The sequence below is a fragment of the Anomalospiza imberbis genome, chromosome 7 (assembly GCF_031753505.1).
Source record: "Anomalospiza imberbis isolate Cuckoo-Finch-1a 21T00152 chromosome 7, ASM3175350v1, whole genome shotgun sequence".
Taxonomy (NCBI): domain Eukaryota; kingdom Metazoa; phylum Chordata; class Aves; order Passeriformes; family Viduidae; genus Anomalospiza; species Anomalospiza imberbis.
The window spans coordinates 24,884,890-24,906,203 of NC_089687.1; the positions used below are offsets into that span (position 1 = coordinate 24,884,890).

At 44.8% G+C, this 21,314-nt stretch overlaps 2 protein-coding genes and 1 long non-coding RNA gene across 29 annotated transcripts in view; 2 read left to right on the forward strand and 1 right to left on the reverse strand.

The window, feature by feature from the left end:
• ABI2 (abl interactor 2) overlaps positions 1-8,157 on the forward strand; it is a 74,211-nt gene extending 66,054 nt beyond the window's left edge. For all 19 annotated transcript variants that reach the window (XM_068196090.1, XM_068196087.1, XM_068196091.1 and 16 more), the window contains one exon: positions 2,066-8,157. In XM_068196090.1, coding sequence (XP_068052191.1) covers positions 2,066-2,241 — 176 coding nt within the window. In that variant the 3' untranslated portion in view covers positions 2,242-8,157. The remainder of the gene's footprint in view (positions 1-2,065) is intronic.
• RAPH1 (Ras association (RalGDS/AF-6) and pleckstrin homology domains 1) overlaps positions 2,396-21,314 on the reverse strand; it is a 92,687-nt gene continuing 73,768 nt past the window's right edge. For 5 of the 9 annotated variants that reach the window (XM_068196070.1, XM_068196069.1, XM_068196071.1 and 2 more), the window contains one exon: positions 14,391-16,807. In XM_068196070.1, coding sequence (XP_068052171.1) covers positions 14,822-16,807 — 1,986 coding nt within the window. In that variant the 3' untranslated portion in view covers positions 14,391-14,821. Of the gene's footprint in view, positions 9,626-10,407; positions 10,602-13,676; positions 13,864-14,390; positions 16,808-21,314 lie in introns of those variants that run through there. The other 4 variants (XR_011000896.1, XR_011000895.1, XM_068196074.1 and 1 more) reach the window with 4 other exon arrangements.
• Positions 11,120-13,543, forward strand: LOC137477248 (uncharacterized). Its single transcript, XR_011000898.1, has 2 exons — positions 11,120-13,250; positions 13,311-13,543. It is a non-coding gene; the product is annotated as an uncharacterized lncRNA (long non-coding RNA).

Sequence of the window (21,314 nt, forward strand, 5' to 3'; positions counted from 1 at the left end):
AGGAAAAATTACACTTACACCACTTAGAGAAACTGTGTGTTCACAGATTCCAGTTGGATAATCAGCCTAGCCTACATTTGTGGTCAATTAGATATAACAGAGTTCAGCCAAACTCTGTAATTGTTGAAGAACCAAAGATGACTGATTAAAGAATATCAACCTAAATGAGTAATTCTGTTTTTCATAACTGCATTGAAACACATTCAGACAGAAACAAAAAGAGGCCCTGGCTTAGGCTGACAGGGCAGGATGCCACCTCCTGAGTCAGTATTGCTGCTTCCTGTCTCATCTGGAGCCTTTCTTGCAATGCTGGCCTGGACTCCTCATAACTCGGGGCATGTGACAAGCTCACAGCTTGAACTGGTGGGACTACAGGCTGAAGGATTAAACAGCCTTTTAGAGAGAGGACTGTTGCCAGTACACAAAGCAGGAAGCAGTGGTGATGTAAAAACAAAACCAGGCTTCAGGTAAATTTTATGAGGCTTAACAAGAAGCAAATTTTCTTCACAAATTTAAGGAAGAGTTTCCTTCTTGTGATCATGAAACAATGAATCCATTCAGTATCCAAAGGGACTAGAGTACACTCAAAAGTTAGAAAGAAAGGAATTGGAAGTTACCATGATCCTTGGATTATTATGATTATGATTATTATTATTATTGTCATTAAGGGAATGAAGAAAAATAGCACAGTGACTCTAGGAAGAAATTTCAAAACCCTTAGAAAGGAATTTTGAAGGACTTAAATTGAATGCATCACATGTTCATACACTTCTTTTTCAAGCTAAAATCGTACTTGTTTCTCCATTAGTGTTTTATTTGCTTAAATTATATGTCTAAAACTGTACAGAATAAGTTACTTAACTGCTGGTACAAAGAGCTAACAATATGTGTTTTTCAAGTATGCTCTAGTCATATGATAAAAAAAATTCTTGGCATACTCTGATTTTCCACTGGGATTGATCTGTATATTTTATAATCTCTTCTGGATCCAGGTTTCCCTACTGTTGGTTTGTGTCGATTCCTTTGCTCCCTCAAAAAGGAAATTACCTCTTTTCTTTTGAAAAGAATGATGAGTTTAGTAGGACTCTTGGACAGTGGTTTTATGAACATATGCTGTTAATTTTTAATCCTTGCTTTAGTTTAGAGTATCTTTCCATCTATCCCCAGCCTAAGATTTTAGGATCCCTGTCCAACATACTTTTCCTTTCTTTTTTTTTCTTTGTGGCAGCACTGCATGTTTCATTGCCAAGTTCTCAAAGCAGTGATTGATGCTATTTGTTAAAGTACTCAGAGTCTGGCATAACTAACTTTCTCTATTAAACACATGATAGCACTGAGATTGGAAAAGTATATCAATTTTATGTCTATTTTCTGGCATTTCAGGACTGTTCTACTTAATATTTCCAAGTGCTTTGTCCAATTTCTTTGGCTTTCCTAACAACTTTTGTGCCATCACTAAAATATTCTGCAGCTGTAAGAAAAATGTCCTGATACAGTTTGTGTACATTTACACCTTCCTTCTTCATGGCTTCTAACAGGGATTTGCACACCTTGGTGCTGTGTGCCCTGGAGTGGCTGCTGGATACTGAGATGCACATGACCTTTAGAGATTTAAATGTGGAAGTAGCTAAGGTAGATGGAAGTCTGGGATATCAGCCTTGGCTCACTCATACTGTGGCCTGAAGAGAGCTCTTGCTACACTCCCTCTTCCATGTTTTCCTGCTCTTTCCTGTCCTGAGATCTGGTTTAGCACATGTAGGAATAGTTCCGAGTGGTCATAGCCATGTGGATTCACAACCACCTCGTTGTATCGTTCCACACCAAAAATTTATCAGTTGGACACTTCCTCTGGTGGGTCTGGAAATAGTAAGAATAGAGGAGTTAAAGGAGTCCTGGCTCATGTGCTTCAAAGCATAAGCTTGTACAAGAGGGGGTGGAAGAAACTGTTTCTCTCAGCAGGTCATTCTGCACACACACAGGTGAGGCAGTGCCTGCCATGAGGGAGGATTGCATTTTCCTCCTCCTCCCCTACCTCTCCTAACACTTACATTCTGTTCTTTCCTAGTGGTGGCAATCTATGACTACACCAAGGACAAGGAAGATGAGCTCTCATTTCAGGAAGGTGCCATCATTTACGTCATCAAGAAAAATGATGATGGCTGGTATGAGGGGGTCATGAATGGAGTGACGGGGCTGTTCCCGGGGAACTATGTGGAGTCGATCATGCATTACTCAGAGTGAAGACCACAGGACAGAACACTGCATCTCCTGCTGCAGGAGCTGTCAGGGCTTCCCAGATCTCCTCCAGCTTCTGGGGCCCCATCCAGTATAACTGAATGAAGGATAATTGTAACAACCACTCTTTTGGGTTTGGTTTGGTTTTTTTTTTTTTCCCTTTTCCCCCTCATGATAAGACAATAGTGATTTGAGTTGTTTGAACAAATGGCTCTTCAGCTGCCAGCAGAGGCTATCCTGAGCTGTCTGACTTTGAATGAAGCTGACCCATTCAGATGTAACAAACTTGCTGATTAGCTCATACTTCACTCAAATTCTGACTTCTGACAGGCCTTGGAATCTGTCTCAGGAGTCCTGGGTGCCCTCATGGTACTACCATTGGAAGCAGTGCCTGGCACTGGGGATGCCCTGGATCCTTGTGGTGAAGGTTACTGGCCAGTGGACATCCCTCCTGTTTCTACACTACACTTCTGTGCTGCTGGAAGAAGAGTCATGTGCTAGCAAACACTGGGATCTCTACACAGAGATGTTCCTGTAACTGACTTCCAGATAGCTGGATGCTTCTTTAGCATAAACACTTCTGCAGCTGCTCTGCACATGTAGGCTGACACAGGGCACACAGAGCCGGCTTTCATTCACTCACCTTTCAGTTTAGACAATTCAGATGGCTGCAGCCCAGAGGATCCCCACCCCCATTTCTCATCTTCTGAATGCCACATATTTGTTTTGTGTTCTGCACTGATATAACTGTGCTCCTCTCCACAGCGAGCTCCTTGCCACGGTTGCTGCCGGTTCAAACAGAACTCACAGATGCAGTTGATGGTGAAGGTGAAACAAAGTTTACAGGTCCTCCTTGGGGTCTGAGGATTAACTCTAGGGGGTGTGATCTAAGGTTCAAATCTACTCATGCCTGCTTGCACTAGAGAAACTTGCCCCCAACTTTAGTTTTATGCACAATATAATCTTAAAAATCCAATCAGGTATTGTAAATTGGCTATTTTGTACTTGATGACTAGATTTGCATATGTACTGTGAGAGCCCTGTGCAGAGGCAGGACAAATGGCAATTGTCATCTTCATGTCTGTTGCCAAAATCTCTTCAGTGGAAGCAAAAAGGGCTGTTGTGTGTACTGGTTTCCCATGGAAATCCAAGCAGTAACTAGTAGTAGTCCTAGCTCTTCCCCTAGCCCTCTCCATTGTTTATTATAATAGGTATTTTGAGCTGTACTGGTGGCTTGGGGTGGAATAATACCAAGTGAAGGTTCTGTAGCCCCTTGTGATGATACTTGGCTTTCTAATCTAGCCTCAGTTAACAATTCTGCTCAGTGATTGTACACAGCAGATCACTGTAAGTGATGGTTGTACTCATCTGCCCTTTGGAACATCTGAATGTTACCTTTGGGTAAATATCATGCATTAACTAATTAAATTTCCTGTTAAGTCTCATTTCCCTGCAAATTGAGAGCCTCCTGGGCCAAGGGCATTTTTAGACTGCCACCTGGCCAAGTTCTAGCTAGTACCAAGAGCAGCTTGTCCAAGGTGAGACAATGCTGCAGCTGGAGAGGCCGGTGTTAAAACAGAGCAGTGCACAGGAGAGCAGGGCTGGATATGTGATGGAACTGGCACCAGTACAGGTAATTGACCCAGCCCCTTGCTTGGTAGTTAGTGCACTATCAGCATGGAGGTGCAAGTTTGGTGCCAGCCTGGGCAGGGATACACCCTAGGTGCTCAGGGGGCAAGAGGAACAAATAGGTGTGTTTGTAGGCCATGAAAGAATGTGATCAGCTGCTGTGAGCTTGTGGAACTCCTTTGACAGCGCACAAGAAACCAGCTTGGTTAAAGTGTGCAGGAAGGACAACTTTGAATCAGCTCATGTGCAGATAGAAGTTGCCTTCTCCCTTGCTAATCTATATGCTGTCTTCTTTCTGGAAGCTGACAGCATTGTTTGGGATGAGTGCCAGAACAGATACCCTTTAAGCCTTTTGCTCTCTTGAGAAGTTTTTTTGCAGCAAGACTAAGAGAAACAGCTGTGTTCAGTTGCCTCAGCCCATCATCTCTGTGGAAGCAAGTCCAGAACCACTGGTTGTGCAGTCACTGAAATAACTGTTTCTAGTATCATTGGGCAGGTCTAAGCTTTTGGCATAGGGAGGTGGTGCTTCTAGCAAAGGTGATTGAACAGCAGCATTCACAAGCCTTTGGTGCTTACAGGGTGGCTGTGTTTTCCAGGAGTATCAGAGCTTTCCTGGCTTCTCTTGCCTTGGATTTGTTTGTGGCAAAAACTGAGCCCACAGTGCTCAACTGCATCGTTAGGGCAGCTTAATGAGTTCTTAAGTGAGAGCTGAACCTCTGCCTGTGCACCCAAGCTGCAGCTGACAGGTCACACTTTAGTGAAACATGTCTTAACCCAGTCTGAGCAAGAGCTTGTGCTTGAACACTTCTGGTAGGTGGGTGGGGTAGTGTGTACTCCCATTGTGTGTGATACTTAATCTTCAGTCAGCTGGTTTTTCATCTTGCAAGCTTTCTGTCATGTGAGAGCAGAGCAGTGTGAGATGAACGCGTGCAGAGCCCAGCACAGAAGATGAGGCCGCAAAACCCTTAGTGATTCCACTTTCAGGACAGCTGTGTGACAGCTCCTGAAGAACTGGCTTTGGTGTGATGGGCCAGGGGTTAGTTTGGTCCCTGCTGATAGAACATGGAATTGTTTATCCTGCAAGAACTGCTGTGGATGGAATTTCTGGGTCACCTGCTGGTTTTATGCTTTATTATGCAGTACTAATGTAAAGAAATTCGTTGAGTTTTATGCATATTTTTATTTTGTACAGATATTAATTCTGTTGCTTGTTTGGGGATGTGATGTAATGGTCATAGACCAGGCCAAGGTAAACAGGCTTTGTATATTAATGTTACATAGATTGCATGCTAGTAAAGTCAGTGAGGGTTGTGTTTCCAGTTTTGTCCCTTGTACTTCTCCTTGTCCAAAACCTTCTCTTCCCCACCCCTTTTTAATTTACAGATTTACTTTAAAAGGGGGTGGCAAATGGGGGGGTGGGTGGGTGAGAAACACCTCAGTATTTTAAATAAGGTGCACAACATCTCTTCACTGCTGAGTTTTGCTGCCACAGCTCATGGTGTTCTGCATCAGAGGCTGTTGAAGCAGGAGTGTGTACGCATGAGAGGTGGGGGAAGGACACACTCCAGCATAGCCCAAAGAGTGCTGAATGGCCAAAATGTATATGTTTCTCCCTTTGTGAGAACTGCCTTAGCCCAGCCAGCTGTTTTCATTGTGCACAGAAATTGTTCAGCATCCTCTAGCGGTGTATTTTGCCTTTGTTTGCTGATTATCAAAGGTTTCTTCCTTCCTATTGGCGCCAGGGACAAAGCTATTAACTACAGCTGCCTCTCTGTCATGTGCCTGCATGAGAGGAGGCCTGACTGAGTCTGTCCACATCTAGTGCTGAAGCAGGTTCATTTTGGTGCCTTCATTCCAGCAGAAGAGAGATAGCTGAGGTTGCACGTGTCTGACCCATTCTTTCCCCTCCTTTTCTCCTTCCCGCCAGCTGTTGCAGCAGAGGGCTGAGAGGGGCAGGTGAGGCATCCAGCAAATTCCGTGCCTGAGGGTCCTGAGGGTGTGTCCATGTGCAGTAGCTGGAGTAAGCACCAGAGAGCTGAAGCAATGCTGGATCACTTGATGGTCTGACTGGTTAGATGAAGACACATACAGAGGCACTGAAGAGCCACGGCTCTCACTGGAGGACAAGAGGTGTGGCTTGGTCCTGAGGTAGATGACAGCTTGGTGTGTGTTACCATGAGACTGACCACGTTCCTGGAATTCAGCTTATCCTTGCAGATAGTTGAGTTGGATGTCATAAGAGTGTCTGGAGATGTCTGCTGGTGTGAACCACAGGTCCTGTGGTGTGTGGCTGGGTGGCTTACCCGTGGGTGCCAGAAAGGCTTAGACCCAGCTAGTTCTTGCTAGAGCAGTTTGTTCTTTCACAGCTGCTGGGCATTTTTTTTTCTTGCTGCTGAGAGTTCTTGGTGACAGCCAAAGTTGACAGTGGCAGTAGTGCAGCTTCTGAAAAGTGCCACTTTTACCTGGGGTGTTTCAGGTGATCATGAAAAGAAAGGAAGAAGCAGGAGTGAGCAGCCTTTTCCAGCAGAGGGTGTGTGGGCTGCCTGCCTGCTGTGGGTGTGCACATTGTTGACTAGAGGTGGAAGAGGACTGTGCACCGATAATGTTGCACTTCTGTGGTGTCTCCCACCTGTGCTTGATGGTGACTTAATTCTGTCTTCTTCCTAGCAACTTCCACCATGTCCTAGCAGATGCTGTGGATGCACCTCTCTGCTGGAAATGAGCCTGCTTTTTTATCAGTTATGTCTGTGGGCTCCAGGCATAGAGCAAAATTTCCACATTTTCTTTTCTAGAAAGGATGGAACTTTATGTGATTTAGTAAACTGGGAGCGTGTACAGAGCTCTCCTCCCAGAGGTACAATAGGACATTTTGTAAAACAGGTGACATCTGTATTCTCTGCAGGCCCTTTTTGGAAGCTGCCTAGAGGATGCTGTTGAACAGACTGTGGTGCTGTGGCTTTACTAGGAGCAGTAGTTGCATTCTGAGTATCGAGAGTCACTGCTGAAGGCAATGCAGCATTTCAGGCAGCATTACAAACCCCATGCAGAGACTTCAGTACCTGTGTTGGCAACCGTGGCAGTAGAAAAAGTACAACACTGTTGCATTCACTAAGGCAAGTATTTACAACACGAACCTCTAGGGAAGGTGGTGGTGGAAACTGAGTAGCAGCAGGATCCTGGGCTACAGCTTCTGGGGTGCCAGTTACAAGAATTTACTGTGCTTACAGGTGTATTCACCTTCCCCAGCTTCTGGCATCTCCCAGCATTTGGCACAGCTGCATTTTGTGGATAAAATGGTTATTACACAGAGGTCAGAACAGTACAAGAAGGGAACAATGTGTGGTTTCCTTTGGGGATTTCCCCCCACAGTAGCTGAAGTCAATGTGTAGTAACAGCCCTATTTACATACTTCTTATGTTAAAACTTAAAGCATAGTGGGACTCCCACCTCATGTCTGCAGGGACATGCTGAAAGCTTGATGCAGCCACAGTTTGACAACTGCTGTTAAAAAGAGTAATTCACAGATCATGGTGATCTGCTGCTTTCGTTCGGGGAAAAAAACCCACCCATGTGTTTTGTGTAATTCCCAGCAATGGAGAAAGGTTTGGGTTTTTTTTTTTGGTACTCTAAATGTACTAACTGTATTAGCACCTGTGCTTATTACAAGACATATTGCTAGACGGTGATGGCAGCAGTGGCCTGCTGTCCAGAGGTAAGCCTAAACCCAGGATCCTGCTGAAATGGGTGCAGTATGTTTATTCCAGTTTCTCTTTACACCTCCGAAGAATCCTACCACTATTTACTAATAGGAAGAGCTATGTAGAAATTTATTTCCATTACAGCGCCTCGGTAAGTGCTGACATGTCCAAGATTTTTTTGTAAAGAACAAGTGCTTCTTTTCACATTTGAAAAAGTGTCTTTTGCAACTTGCATGGACAAGTAGTTTCTATGAATTCTCTGGAGGTGTCAGTGTCTAACATGGATTTTGTCCATGCACTTTTTTCTGAAAGCAGATACCCCCTCTTTGGTTTGCAGTTGGAGCAGCACACTCTGCTTTTGCTTTTGGCACTGCTAATGCAGTGGATGGATGCAGAGCCCACTGTAAATGACCAAGCCCACAGGACTCTGGGGAGCTGTATGCTGCCAGTAACGTTTTAGTGTGTGTGCCATTTGAACCACCTTCCAGTGAGTGCAAAACCCAATTTTTAAATTTTTTTAATTGTACTTGGAATTAATTGTTGCTGTGTACTAAACCCTCTTGTTATGAGCCCTAAATAAAAAGAACAAAGCACACCTCATGTGTTCTGTGAGCGTGTCACAGCTGTGTCACATTTCTCGTCTTTGGTAACAGACTTCAACGCGCTAGGGCGAGGGCTCGTGGCTGGTGCAGGAGCCCTGTCCCTGAGGCTCTCTGAGCACAGCACTTCACATGGCAAAGTTACAAACCTTGGCGTCTGGCCTGCTGCCTTCAGCAGCCTCGCTGATGTAATTCTCAAATCTCTGCTGCTGAGGGCCGCAGGGTGCGGCTGAGAGCATTTCCCAGCCAGGTTCCCTCCAGCCCCCAGAATGGGGCCACAGCAGCACTTACCAGCCAGCAGCTGTTCCGTGTGAGCAGAGCTGGACAGGACTCTGCAAGCCCAAGCAAGGAGCAGATGGAAAAGGTGAGCCTTCACACGGGGTCCTCTTTAGACCTGTAACTGGTGTGCAGCGCCTGGCTGATACAGCCAGCTCTGACCCAGCAGAAAGAACTGTGCAAAGGAGTAACAGCAGGTTCATGGGGAGTGAGCACAGGAATGGCACACAGCTCTAGGCCATCAGCTGCCTGACCCCTACTGAGAGGAACCGCTGATGACCTGAAAACAGCGTGGGTCTGAGCTCATGAAAAAGGAAAATTGCAAGACAGAGGATTAAAACAGAGTATTAAATTTAACTACATCTTTATTGAATTGTGCATATTCCATTGTATAATGATCTATATTGGGTACTCTATAATGTAGTATTTCTTTTGTCCTCTCTCATGCTTAAAAAAGTATATTTATACATATATTTATATATATTTATAATATGGCAAAGCTCCCCCCAACCTGATGCTATCAGTCTAAAAGAGCTTTGATTTTTTTTTTCCTGTTTGGAAAGGGAAGAAGAGGGGAGGCAATCCCATTGAAAGATAAAATGTGCAATTTTCTTTTTAAAGCAGTAAACATGAATGTATTTACAGCACTCAGCACAAGTTTGGTGCACAGACAAATCATCATTGCAATGACACTTCTTACACTTGCATCTCCAGTATTATACAGAATATTCCCAGTGACTGGTAACAATTAGTGTAAGCCATAAACCAAACTGCTGCTCCAGTTCATTTCTGGTCCACTGCAGTCCACTAGGAGGCCTAAGATTTCCAATTACAAGTTAGGACAAAACATTTAGTTTTTCTTTTAGAAGTACAAGCTCTATTGTGCTGCACCAAAGCAGCCAGCAGGGTGCCATGGACACAGCTTTGTTTGCTAAACTGTCCTTTGCAAGTGTGTACCCAGTTCCCAGTGTTGGTTAAAGGCAAGGGACACACAACATCTATGAGTGGCACCTTGTTCTCTCACCAGACATGTGCTAGAGATCAGCAGTATGAGTCCCCTGGCAAAAAGAGACTGGTGTACACATATCTGCATACCTGGAATTTAGCTCAGAATGCATCTTTGGCATCTTGGGAAAGCTGGAAGGAAATTATTTTCCACTGCAGCAAACAGTTGAATTCCAAAATCTCCTAAAAGACAAGTTGCCTTCAAGCATTTAAATAAGGGGGGGTACTGAAGGTCCTTCTCATTCATTTCTACAGCACTAGTTCCTGTTCCTCCAAGTCTTCTCCCTTCTCTAACTCCCCTTTACCCAAGATCCATCTGCTGAGCAGAGAGCTCACTGAGTCCTTGCCCCACCGAGTGCCTCAGAGCACCAAATGATCATTACCCAAGTCACTCTTTTCCCCGCGGTTGGTTAGTAGCAATTAGAGTAATTTACGTGGTGCTGGATTAGCATGTGTTTTTCATCTTGTTTGCAGTTTAGTGTCTTGAACTTCTCATAACTAGACCAAGCCTGTGTCACAGTATTAGTGAGTGCTGCCCCTGCAACAAAACCCTGGTTTGGTCAGTCTGCACGGGCATTTTTTAATTGAAGGAAAGAAAATTCAGAAAAGAAAATTAATCAGCTTAGACAAACTCAGAATTCCAAAATAAAGTTTAAAACCCCACCAGCATGTGGGAGAAAAATCCAAGAGAAACTATCCCTTGTAGTGTTAAATTCTCTCTGGTTTGGAGTCTGCCCCAGTGGTGCAAGGGAATGAATGCAGAGCTCAACACCGGGTGCCACAAATGGGCCCCAAAGTAGTACGACTCACCTGCAGTTGAGGAGCACTTGTGACTGAGTATGTAATCTACACCTTAGTAATGCTAAAAGGAAAATAAAAACCCAGCAACCAACCAAACTCCCATGTTCTGGCTTCATCCTCACTACCTTCTGCCAGGAATTCATACTGCTGTTCTGGAGTGCAACTGATTTTAACACGACACTAGGTGAAATAATACTCATTTTAGGACCCATTTATAAACTTATTTTGAATAAGAAACAAATTTACCTGCAATAGTACCACTGTAGCAAAACAATTTGGTTCTATGCTGTTTCCTGTAAAAAGCAGAAAATTTCTTTTTGCCCTTCTGATGTTGAAATGGCACTTTTGGTTCCTTAAACTGTGGGAAAAAAAAATTTAACTGAGAGGAAAACTGGCCACACTTTATCTGTGAGCTGATATGATTTATCTGGTTGCCTAAGGGCACAGAAAGAAGGAATTAGAAAACCTTTAAATGTGCAAGCCAAGAACAGTAAATGTTAAAATGCACTTGTAGAAAAAACTGCTTCCTCTCCCCTCAGACCTGAAACCAAATAATCCAGGTACCAGCACTGTGTTTCCCTGATGTGTCGCTCTGTTGCCCTGCAGATAACTGCAGAGTAAGCTCAGGAGAGGAGCTCTTTGGCTTTGAGGTCATTACCAAGTCAGAGCAGTCAGGGGTGGTTTGCCACAGGAGGAAACCACTGTGCAGGGTGAAATAGGAAACAACTTCTTCCATAGAAAATAAGAGAATTATCCAGACACTTGTGCCTAACTTCCTCTCCCAGCTACAGGTGTTAAAAGACTAAACAGGACCCCTAGCATAGCCACCTGAAACACGTTACCTACGGTTTGTTTAGAACCTGTGGTTTCTTTTGGTTTTAAAAGTAATTTCTCATCTAAGCTTAGTGCTGCTGCTAGAAGAGCCTAGTTTTCCCTTTCAAAGCAACTCCCCAACATCTGAACAGTGATGTGTCTGAGAATAGCTCCCTGCTTTCTACACCTGGGCTGCAGGCACAGACATCTGGCTGAACAGGGCTCTGGTACTCAGAGGTGGATGCTACGCTGCATAGCAGAGGGGAAATGAGACCAAATGGGAAAAAGATTAACAAACACAGATGAGCCCTCTCAGCTGCCCTTGCAGCAGGGTCCCTGACACCCACCTTAACAAGTGGCCAGCCTGTGCTCTGCCTCGTGTAATGCAACTCCAGCCGTACACTCTGCGTATTTTGGGATCAAAGCACTTTTGTGTCTGAACATTCAGCCATCACATGCCCATTTTAAAACTGCAAAAAGCATTACCGCCCATGTTTGTAGCAGGAAGCCTCTTCCTGGGTGTCTGAAATCCAGCCCCTTAATTTTCTGATTTAATAAATATTATGGTGCAATTATGAGATGACTGCACATGGGGGAAAATAACTTACTTGCAAAATAAGGTGAAAATATTCACTGTCACAAAACCAGTAAATATACTGGAAAAGCAAGTTACAACGGGGGATATCTCATGACCTAAAAAGGCAACCAGGTTGTCTGAACCACACTAGCCAAATTTCCATGGTCAGCAGAGAGACAGCAAGCAGCAGCCACTCACTGATCACTACTGCCTTAGGAAGGAAACTGTAACGAGAAGGAATACAGGGTGCCACCTTTGCTGACATTCATTCTTTTTGCTGCAGACTTAGGAGTTAACACAGCTGTCTCCCAGCAAGCTGTGGGCAGCCTGCAGTAGTAAGCATGGATTAATTGCCTAGGGACAGACACTGGGGAAATAAATGTGGGCACAGGAAAACGAGAACAAAGGTGAAAGGCCTCTGAAGAAATTGCACTCAAAACACTGATGTGCCAAGTCCAAAGCCCAGAGGTACCCGCACTGAACGAACTAAAGTAAAAGGGCTGGAACTGACACACACCAAATGAGGCTGTCCTGGGGAAAAGCAAAGCAGGTGGGGCAAGCAGAATTCCCTGACTGCTCTCACCTGGGAGCACATGTTGCACCAGCCCAGGTGCATCTTGCCAGGAGTAGGAGAATGTGCCCACTTCCCTGTCCTGGCTAAGGGCCGAGCAGTTACGGCTGTAGCGAGCACCTTTTGCCCTCTGGTGTGTCTGAGCCCCAGGAGCTGCACACAGGACAAAGCAGCAGGAGGACCAACATGAAAATTACAGCACCCATGAACTGCAGTATAGCTTAACAACCCTCAGTCACCAGCTACACTGAGCATGCTAAAAATCAACAATGCAAATGCTTTTAAGGACACTTTGTAAGCACAAAAATAGTAGAAACAAAACTTGGTGAACAATTTGAAAGATACAAAAAAGTGCCTTTCCATAGCAGTGCTTTAAAAATGCACATAATGGTACATACCCTTATTGCTCAAAAAATCTAGTCTGAGATATTAAAACAATTTCCAGAGGTGCTGAAACAGATTTTTAAAAAAATCATATGAAACAGTTCAGCAGAGACAGCACCCCTAATTTTTATCTTTTCATGATGCACTTATTTAAAACTATATAGTTATAGATGTGTAATTTTCCACCTCAAATTAGCAAAACTTTTTTTCCTATTCATAAAATATTCACAAAGACATTTATTTCAGTATTTGGATTAAAAAAAAAAACTTCATAAAAAAAAGGAATGGGGGACACTGTCACAATATTTTTTAAATCTATCCTCCTGAATTACTTTAATGAGAGATTAGTTTATATTGGTTTTACACCAATGTGAGGATACTGCCAGGTCAAGCTGCTGGCTTTGTTTCATTCTTTGGGAAAAAGAAAGCATTTAAAGTTTGCTTTTGGAGAAAAAGTAGGCAAACAGTGAAATTATTTGCCCTGTGAGCCTATTGAGAGTATGTATTGACAGTACCCCCATGCTGACAAGAGAAGCTGTAACAGCTGAAGAGGGGGTAGTTACAGTCCAAGTATTTCAGTTGTTTTACAAAGGCTGTTCTCCCACCACCCTGCAAGGAATGTGCAATGATAGATAAGACCACTTACACTACCTTATAACAAGGTCTGAATATGTGGCTAAGACTGTACAATCAAGCTACTGAAGTAGCTGCTGAAGAAAAAGGGCTGTCATGCTTGATGTGATGACCGACTGTAAATTGGTGACTAAAAAAAACCCAAGCAAACCAATAGTCTATTTTCTACTCATATGGGCCCTTAGATGAAATTCCTAGCAAATGCTATTATTGCCTCTTTAAGGTTGTTTTCTTTCCAGTCTTCTTCCTTGACTGCTAGAAGTGCAACTTTGTAATAAACAGGTTAATGCACTGGTCACAGTCTCTGGCAGGTCAAAGAAAAGAGAGAAAATTCCTACTCAGCTTGTCCTGAAATTGCTGTTCCCTTCTCTCTTTCCAGAAGGAAAATTTCCTGACAATTTCTAATCAATTACAAACAATACTTTCTTCACACATTTCCAGAGCTTGTTTTTGTGAAGACACTACATTTTACCAGGCCCAGACCAGGTGAGACTGGACACTGTGCACGCCTGTGTGAGCACACAGCACTTTCTACAGAAACCTACCTGTTCATTCAGAGTAAGAGTTACACGGACAGCTCACCGATCGGCGTGGGTCAGCCTTGGGGGTTGGCAGGATTTTCGATTGCAGGAGTCCTGGCAGCTTTCAGAAGGGGTTAACACAAATATATTCGTCTTGAGCCATAGAAACAAATGATCGAGCCTATTATCCAGTTAGAATGCATAATGGTTTGGAATAACATATATTTATCCTACTTAACTGCATGGACAAATAATTTGAAATAATTTCTATCAGTGTATATTTTTAAACTATTTGAAAGGAGGGGGAGGCTCTTTATAGTATAAATATATTTCACTCCAGCCCACTATATATAAAATCTATTTCTTTCCTCTGAACATACTCATTTTCAGTAGTATTATGACCAGAATGTTTTGGTATGTTACATCTGTACTTTTCAACCAATGCACAACGTACAGTTACCAGCCGAACACCTCAGCTTTGCAGAATTTACCCACCACAAACTGCTGAGAAGTTTGTGGGTGTGGGTTTTTATTTCCTTTCTTTAAAGTGCCCCCTACATCTCCATCTTTATGGTAAGATTTGACCAGTTAGAGTCCGATTCCAGATAATATACTGACTGAAACAATAAATACGGTTCTACAAAAACATTCTGGTTATCTTCTATAACTGCGACGAAATATATCACAATATATACCTACACTTATAATACATGCACAAACATGTCTCACGTGGACAGACACTACAAAAAAAATTATCTCCCTCCCCCTCCCCTAAATGCAGAAAAAGAAAGAAAATGGGGGTTTGGTCCAATCCATAAGAAGGGTAAAAGAAACTAAAGAATGAAGCCAACACCTCTCCACCCACTTTTCCCAATAAAGTATCAACACCCCTAAGCCCCCATCTTTCTTAACCTAGCCATGAAAGGGGAATGTCTTTACATTTAGCCATAGCTGCAGTTTGAGATCACCTCTTTTAATGGGGCTATCATCCACATCCCCACATCCTCTCCACGGGATCGTGGGCTGGTCGATCACAGAGCAGCCCACAAGTCATGGAGAGCACTGGCCCTGCGGACTGACTACCAGTCCCGTGACAGCTTGGTGTTCTGATCCCTTTTGGGCGGTGCGGGGGGCGGCCCCCTCCGTAACGTTGCATAGCCAGATATATGACTGCCCCCAAAGCTGCTGGTCTTCTGCTGGTCAGCCAGCAGCTCTGGCGGGGGTGGAGGCAGGGCCATGTCGTCCATGGTGGCCGTGGGCTCCGTTCTGGACATCCGCGCGGAGGAGAGCGAGCCGTGCCGGGTGATGGATTTCCGCTGCAGCGTCCGGTTGAGGTCTGCCAGGAATCCCGGCTGAACGCTAAGGCTGGACTTGGGTGAGGTGGGCACTTGTGGGCCAGCTGACCCTGGGGACTCTGCAACCTCCGCCTGTGTCAGTCGGGTGCTGTCGTTCCGCTTGGGGCGTGTGGGTGGTGGGGCTTTTTTCACAGATGGTTTTGACCACGCCTGTGGCTGGGGATTTACAACAGCAACTTTTGGGGAGGTGCTGCCTGAAAACACAGATGGAATTTCTACTGGAGGGGGAGGAAGATCTATTTCAGGTGGTGGTGGTGGGAAGTCTGAATCGGATGGTGGTGAAGGGAATTCAACCACGGGTTCCTTTCCAGACACACTTGGAGCAGAAGCCTTGGCTGGGATCCCACCTTGTGGAAGGACAATGGGCAGGCTCACACCAGAAAGGTTGAGCTTTCCTGGCTTTGGAGGGGCTGGAGGAGGCGATGACTCCTTGGAAGGAGATCCTGACGGCTCTGGGGTGTGTGCAAATTTGCTGACAAGGCGGTCCACTGAAGGCCTCTTGGACTCATGGTACTCAGCGGAGCTTGTGGACTTGATGCTGGAGTTGCGTTGAGGTGTTGGAGGTGGTTTCTTCCCTCCAGGGCTTGATGTCTTGCCGGCTTTTTTGACTGGAGACCCCGATTTGTCAGGCGGGGGAGAACCTGCAGAGGAAGCTGGGGAAGGAGGTGGAGGAGGAAACACTAAACTGCTCTCTGGTGGAGGAGGGGGGAAATCTGGTGAAGGAGCAGCAGCAGGCTGCCATTTGGGCTTCGCCTTCACTGCTGGAGGTGACTGTGGAGCCACACTCAGTGGAAGGGGTTTCAGAGGCTGGGGCTCAGTGGCAGGTGGCGTGGGAGGAGGGGGAAACTGGCTGACAATCTGCTTCACCACCGACGGCACTGGGGACTGAGGGGATGGAGGAGGCTTTACTGAGAAACTCTGCTGCTTTGGGAATGTTGCAGGGGGAATGGGGCCAGGAGGGGCCGGGGGCAGAGGAGGCACCTGGGGAGAAGTGACACTTGGTTGTTTCTTTATTGCAAGGGGCAAGGGTGCAGTCACAGGGGGAGTGACGTGTGTGACCCCCGGTGACGCTGCCTTCCCACTAGGCTGAGGGGGCAGAGCTGCCATCACAGGCTTTGGGGGTGCCTGGGGAGGTGGTGGGACAGGCACGGGAGGAGGCGGTGGCGGCAACGAGGAGGCAACAGCGGCCTGGCTTATATTTGGTTGAACCTGATGTATCTTGGGGGGCGGCGGTGGTGGCGTGAACTGTGGCACAGAGGGGGCACAAGGCGCCGGCTTCAGCTGCGCCATGGCCGAGCCCGGGGTGGGGGGCGGCGGTGGGGGCGGGGGGGGCGGCATGACCCCGTTGGGGGGCACCAGGATCTGAGGCTTTGCCGAGGGCGGGGGCGGCGGCGGGGCCTGCTGTGCAGCCGGGGCTTTGGAGAAAGGGCCGCCGTGCTGGGCCGCGTTCTGCAGCCGGGTGATGGTGCTGTACTTGACGAACATGGCGGCGGGCGAGCCCGCGGACGGGGCGGCCTGGCTGGGCAGGGGCGGCGGCGGCGGCGGCGGCGGCGGCGGGGGCGGAGGGGGCGGGGGCGGGGGCGGCGGCAGCGGCGGGGACGGCTGCGATGCTGCGTACGGCGATGCTGCGTACGGCGTCACCGCTTTCGGCTGCGGGGACACGGGAGCTGCGACAGACACCAAGGGCCGACCTGCAGGCTCCACTCGGGCCTATGGGGAAGGGATTTTTAGTGAAAGTGGAAAGGGAGAAAAAGAAGAGAGAGGGAAGGAGGGAGAGAGAGAGAGAGAGAGACAAAGAGATTATAAAGTCAAGGTCTAAATGTGCCCAACATTAAAAATTAGGTGGCAGATTACAGCATGCAAGAATTATTAGCAAAACACCGGAGCAAGAGAATTCCATACACTGACAAACCTGGACCATGCAAGGGGATGGGGCAGGCTGGGAGGGGAGCCTGCAAAAATCAGTGGGAGCCAGTTGTACTTGTCAGAGGGAAAATACACCAGCCTTGCTACTTCTCTGGGGCAGGCAGTGGGGCCCAGAGAGAATTACTGGCCTGCTTTGGGCAAGCGTAATGACCTACACAGAGCCACCCCCAGAGCACCCCAGGCCATGACAGAGGCAGAGCCAGAGACTCTGTAGACATCTCGGCTCAGTATGACCCGAGTCAAACCACACACGGTCTCCCAGAGCATGTCAAATCCTTATACCTGTTCGTTCAGGCCTTACACTCTTCAGTGTTACACAATACGGAAATCCCGAACTGCTCTAAAACACACTGAGAGCAAGCTCTGCACAGGAATAGTTCTGAGATATTTTTCCTTCACATGCTCTACTATCCACGACTGGCAAGGAAAAAACAGGGAAAAAGAAGAAGAACCAAGTTTTCCTAGAAAATTTCCCCAGAAGGAAATGTTTAGACATCTGCAAAGCAAAGTAAACTTGAGAAAGAAAAGTTACACATGCGACTCATATGTTATACAGAAAAAAATTAGGAAAAACAGGGAAAAGCTGACTAATGGAAGGATCAATGGGAAAGCAGCAGGCAGTATTTTAGTCTACTCGTGTTGTGATCAAGTTATTTCTCAAGAACTGTAAGCCTACATTCCTCTTAAAAATTAAAATGACAATTGCATTACTCAAAATTATAAACATCCTCAGTATACAAAGTGTTTTGTCCACAAGCCAAGTTGTGAATTTCACAGTGCACAGCATAGAAACATGCATTAGAAATACACCACCACCAAGGTGACTGACCACACTGGGTACCTATACCTTATTAGTAGATACTTTGCAATAATTAAGCCCAATTATGCTCATCTGCACAGGAAGAGCACATTTGCATATTGCTTTGTTCTAAACACAGGTGCACAGTGTCTGTATGTGCAGAACTCCATCAAAAGGATTAGAGTCAGAAGCAATAAACAGTGATTTTTACGACAAACATGGGGTGTGACTCTACCTGTCCCATTAAGTCTGGAAGGCAAGAATATTAACGGGTCTGGAACTAAATCAAGGTGTTCACATTACAAAACAGAAATCTTGATCTCTTGCAAGTGTTAGTCTGTAAATTACCATTCTCCCAATCACCCAGGTTAATGAATTTTCAATTAGCACCACCTGACCTTAATTGTGCCCTGCATAAGGCACCATGGGTGTGCTGCCCTTAGTTGTGCTGAGCTTCACTTTTGACACCTGAGACAGCAAAAGGCAACAGGAAAAATAAAGGCGGCATAAAACAGACAGAGAGGGAAATGAAGGCATAACAGAATAGCTATCCCTGAATGGCAAGACCTTGGGGAATCTTGAATTTGTCCCTTAAAGCAGACACAGTGAGCATGTATTTGGGTATTTGTTGTAGCATACCATTTGAAATAAGGTGTTCAAAATCTAACAAGCAAAATGAGACTTAATGAGCTCTTCACTGCCCAACTGGGAACAAATGAATAAAGTATTCTTTGGGCAAAGAGCAATCTTTCAAAATATGAAGCAGATGGATTATCTGCATTTTGGGAAAAGTTTTTCTTAATCTTAGTTATATTTGAAAGAGGGTGTTGTTTTCCTTATATCCATTGAAGACAGTCATCTTCACAGCAAACAAATTAAACACTCAGGACAGAGAAAAGACTATTGGGCATCTCAGGAGGGGGAGCCCCTCCCATCTCCACAGACTCAAATTAAATTTCAACACCCAGAAACATATTCTGTGATACTTTGTTAACAGAAGAACCTTGAGAGAGATTCATTTGTCCTTTTTTTATTCCTTATAATTAAGTGATGTCCTTCTGTGTATCTTGAGAAATTACTTGTTGCATACTGGCAATTCCTATTTGTAACATGCATCTTTATGACCATCTGGAACTCTAAAAAAATGCTATATAAACAACAGTATCTCTTTTTATATAAACTGTGCCTTTTTTTTAGCTATTTTTCCCGAGAAAACAAACTTTTGCAATTGAACTGTTTGCCATCTCTTTTCCCATGCTTTTGGACTGGTTAGCAAATTTAGGTCAAATATGACAGATCTCTAGAAATCTCAGTATGCTTTTGACTTCAAGAAATTATTGGGAAGTTAGTGGCAACTGGTAAATGAGGGAAAAGTGGGCAGAACTCACCCATTATTAATTTGCTGAGGCACTAGTACAACACCCTGGCTGGAAAGAGCACCAGTGCCATCTCCCTGCTGAGACACAGCATGCTCTGTTCTGACAGGGGAAGGAGCCAAGGCTGACAAGGTGGGAGAGAGCTGTTGCACAAGGGGAAGGGACATGCAGGAAAGTTCTGCCACTTGGCAGCAACCTGCCCACATGAACTTCTTAAGCCAGCTTTGACACCAAAGCACAGTAGCAAAGCTGCCTCTGAGGTGACTGGAGACAAATCTGACTAAAGCACATCTCAGTATCACTGATAACACCTTCCCATGTAAATTACAATTCTTGAACACCGCTGTTGCCTTTCTTGCCACACAGTTTAACATTTTCCCCTGCCGGTCTGATTTCCTAGTTATTCAAGTTCCCCGGGCCAGATTTACACTGAAGTTTCACTGAAAGTAAATTTGTCACCAATTCACTCAATTGTTTAACACAGCTTCTGTAAGTTTACTCAATTCATTTCATTTGGATTCTTTGAAAGTTTTAGGGCAATCCATTTACCTGTGTTATGCATAAGGTTAAGAAATATACCTTTTCTTGGATTTGCAAAAAGGAATTCAAATTGATGAAATTTTGATACATGTACATGGATAGCTTCCTCAATGCAGGAAGCATTCTGAATATTTTATTTTTACCATGGCTTGAATCAGGTAGCATAGAAATTCTTGGGGTTTAAATGAGCAATTGCCAGCAGCACTACAGACTTGATAAAGAAGAACAGTAACTCCAAGGTAGTGAACTTCAAACTTTTGCTTAAAATCTCACAGAGTAGTAGCAGGATTTACACTGAACCCAAAACTTGAGGGAACAGTAACATTATCATTCTCACAGCAGTACGCTTTCACCTCTGTTGGATACCTGCTAGCAAATGCCCCATCTCATGCAGCTCACTCCTGCAGAAATGATGCATCCTATACCCACACAGAAGCCATCTGCTGATGGACATGCACCATGTGTTTCACTCATGCAGTAGGAAAACTTGGACCAAAACTTAGCAAGCTACATTCCTGGACTGAGTACTATATTACTATTAGAATCAGACAACTTCCAAGCCAGCAGGCATTGCAGAAAAGTTATGAATCCCAAAGGATGCAGCCATGTCAGCTTTCACACTGTCATATGCTTTCTCATTTGAAAAGGAGATGCGTTATCTTAGTTTTAGTTATTTAGCTGAAGCACCAGTGCCAGGTGTATTGGCCTGTGGTTTTGGTTTTAAAAAGCTTCCTTCTCTAGCTTGAACCTGGGGTCTGGGGAAGATTCAGAACTGACAGAAGTAATGACAGCTTCTCATAGTGCACTTCCACACGTAGCTGCTAGAGTTAATGACATCAAGGCTGTTCAGGAACCTGGAGATTCCTTCAAACCTGACAACAAACAGCTTCAGCAGAATTTCTCCTATGCATGGAAATCTTTCCCAGGAAATACAACAGTTAACCATAGAAAGAACAGAAAAATAATCAAATCACAGCAGACCTGAGCCTTAGCCTCAATGGGTTGCAGTCTTCTGTAACTCTCTACCAGCAACAGGAGATACCACATCTGCCTTATACTGACAACTGCCGACAATGTCAGTACTTCAGTTTTGACCATATCTGAGGTTACTGGTTCCATTTCCACCTAATAGAACACTTTTGAGTAAAAACTACTGAAGTACTTCAAAATATATAAAAAATATACCTGCTTTCAGGCCCCAGTTATTCACATCTTTACAAAGGAAAGATGTGCTACTTAACTGGAGAAAGATCTTAGTGAAAGAATTTCATTCAACGTGTTAACAGCTTATCTTTTTATTTTGTCTTCATTCAACATTAGTAAATAGGACTCTGTGAGAGGGGCTATATAATCCCTTCAAAGAACAAAAAACTTCTATGCACACAAATAAAAGAAAGAACAGAAAGTTGCAGGGCTGAATTACCTGAAAAAGTGAATCCTAAAAAACAATTATATAGCAGTGTAAATTAACCACATAAAACAGAGAAGAAATGCCACTCAAGACAGAAGTGGAAGAGGTACAACACTGTCTCCTACATTTTGTTGGGCGTTGGTTCTCAAATTAAAGTCTTCTTGT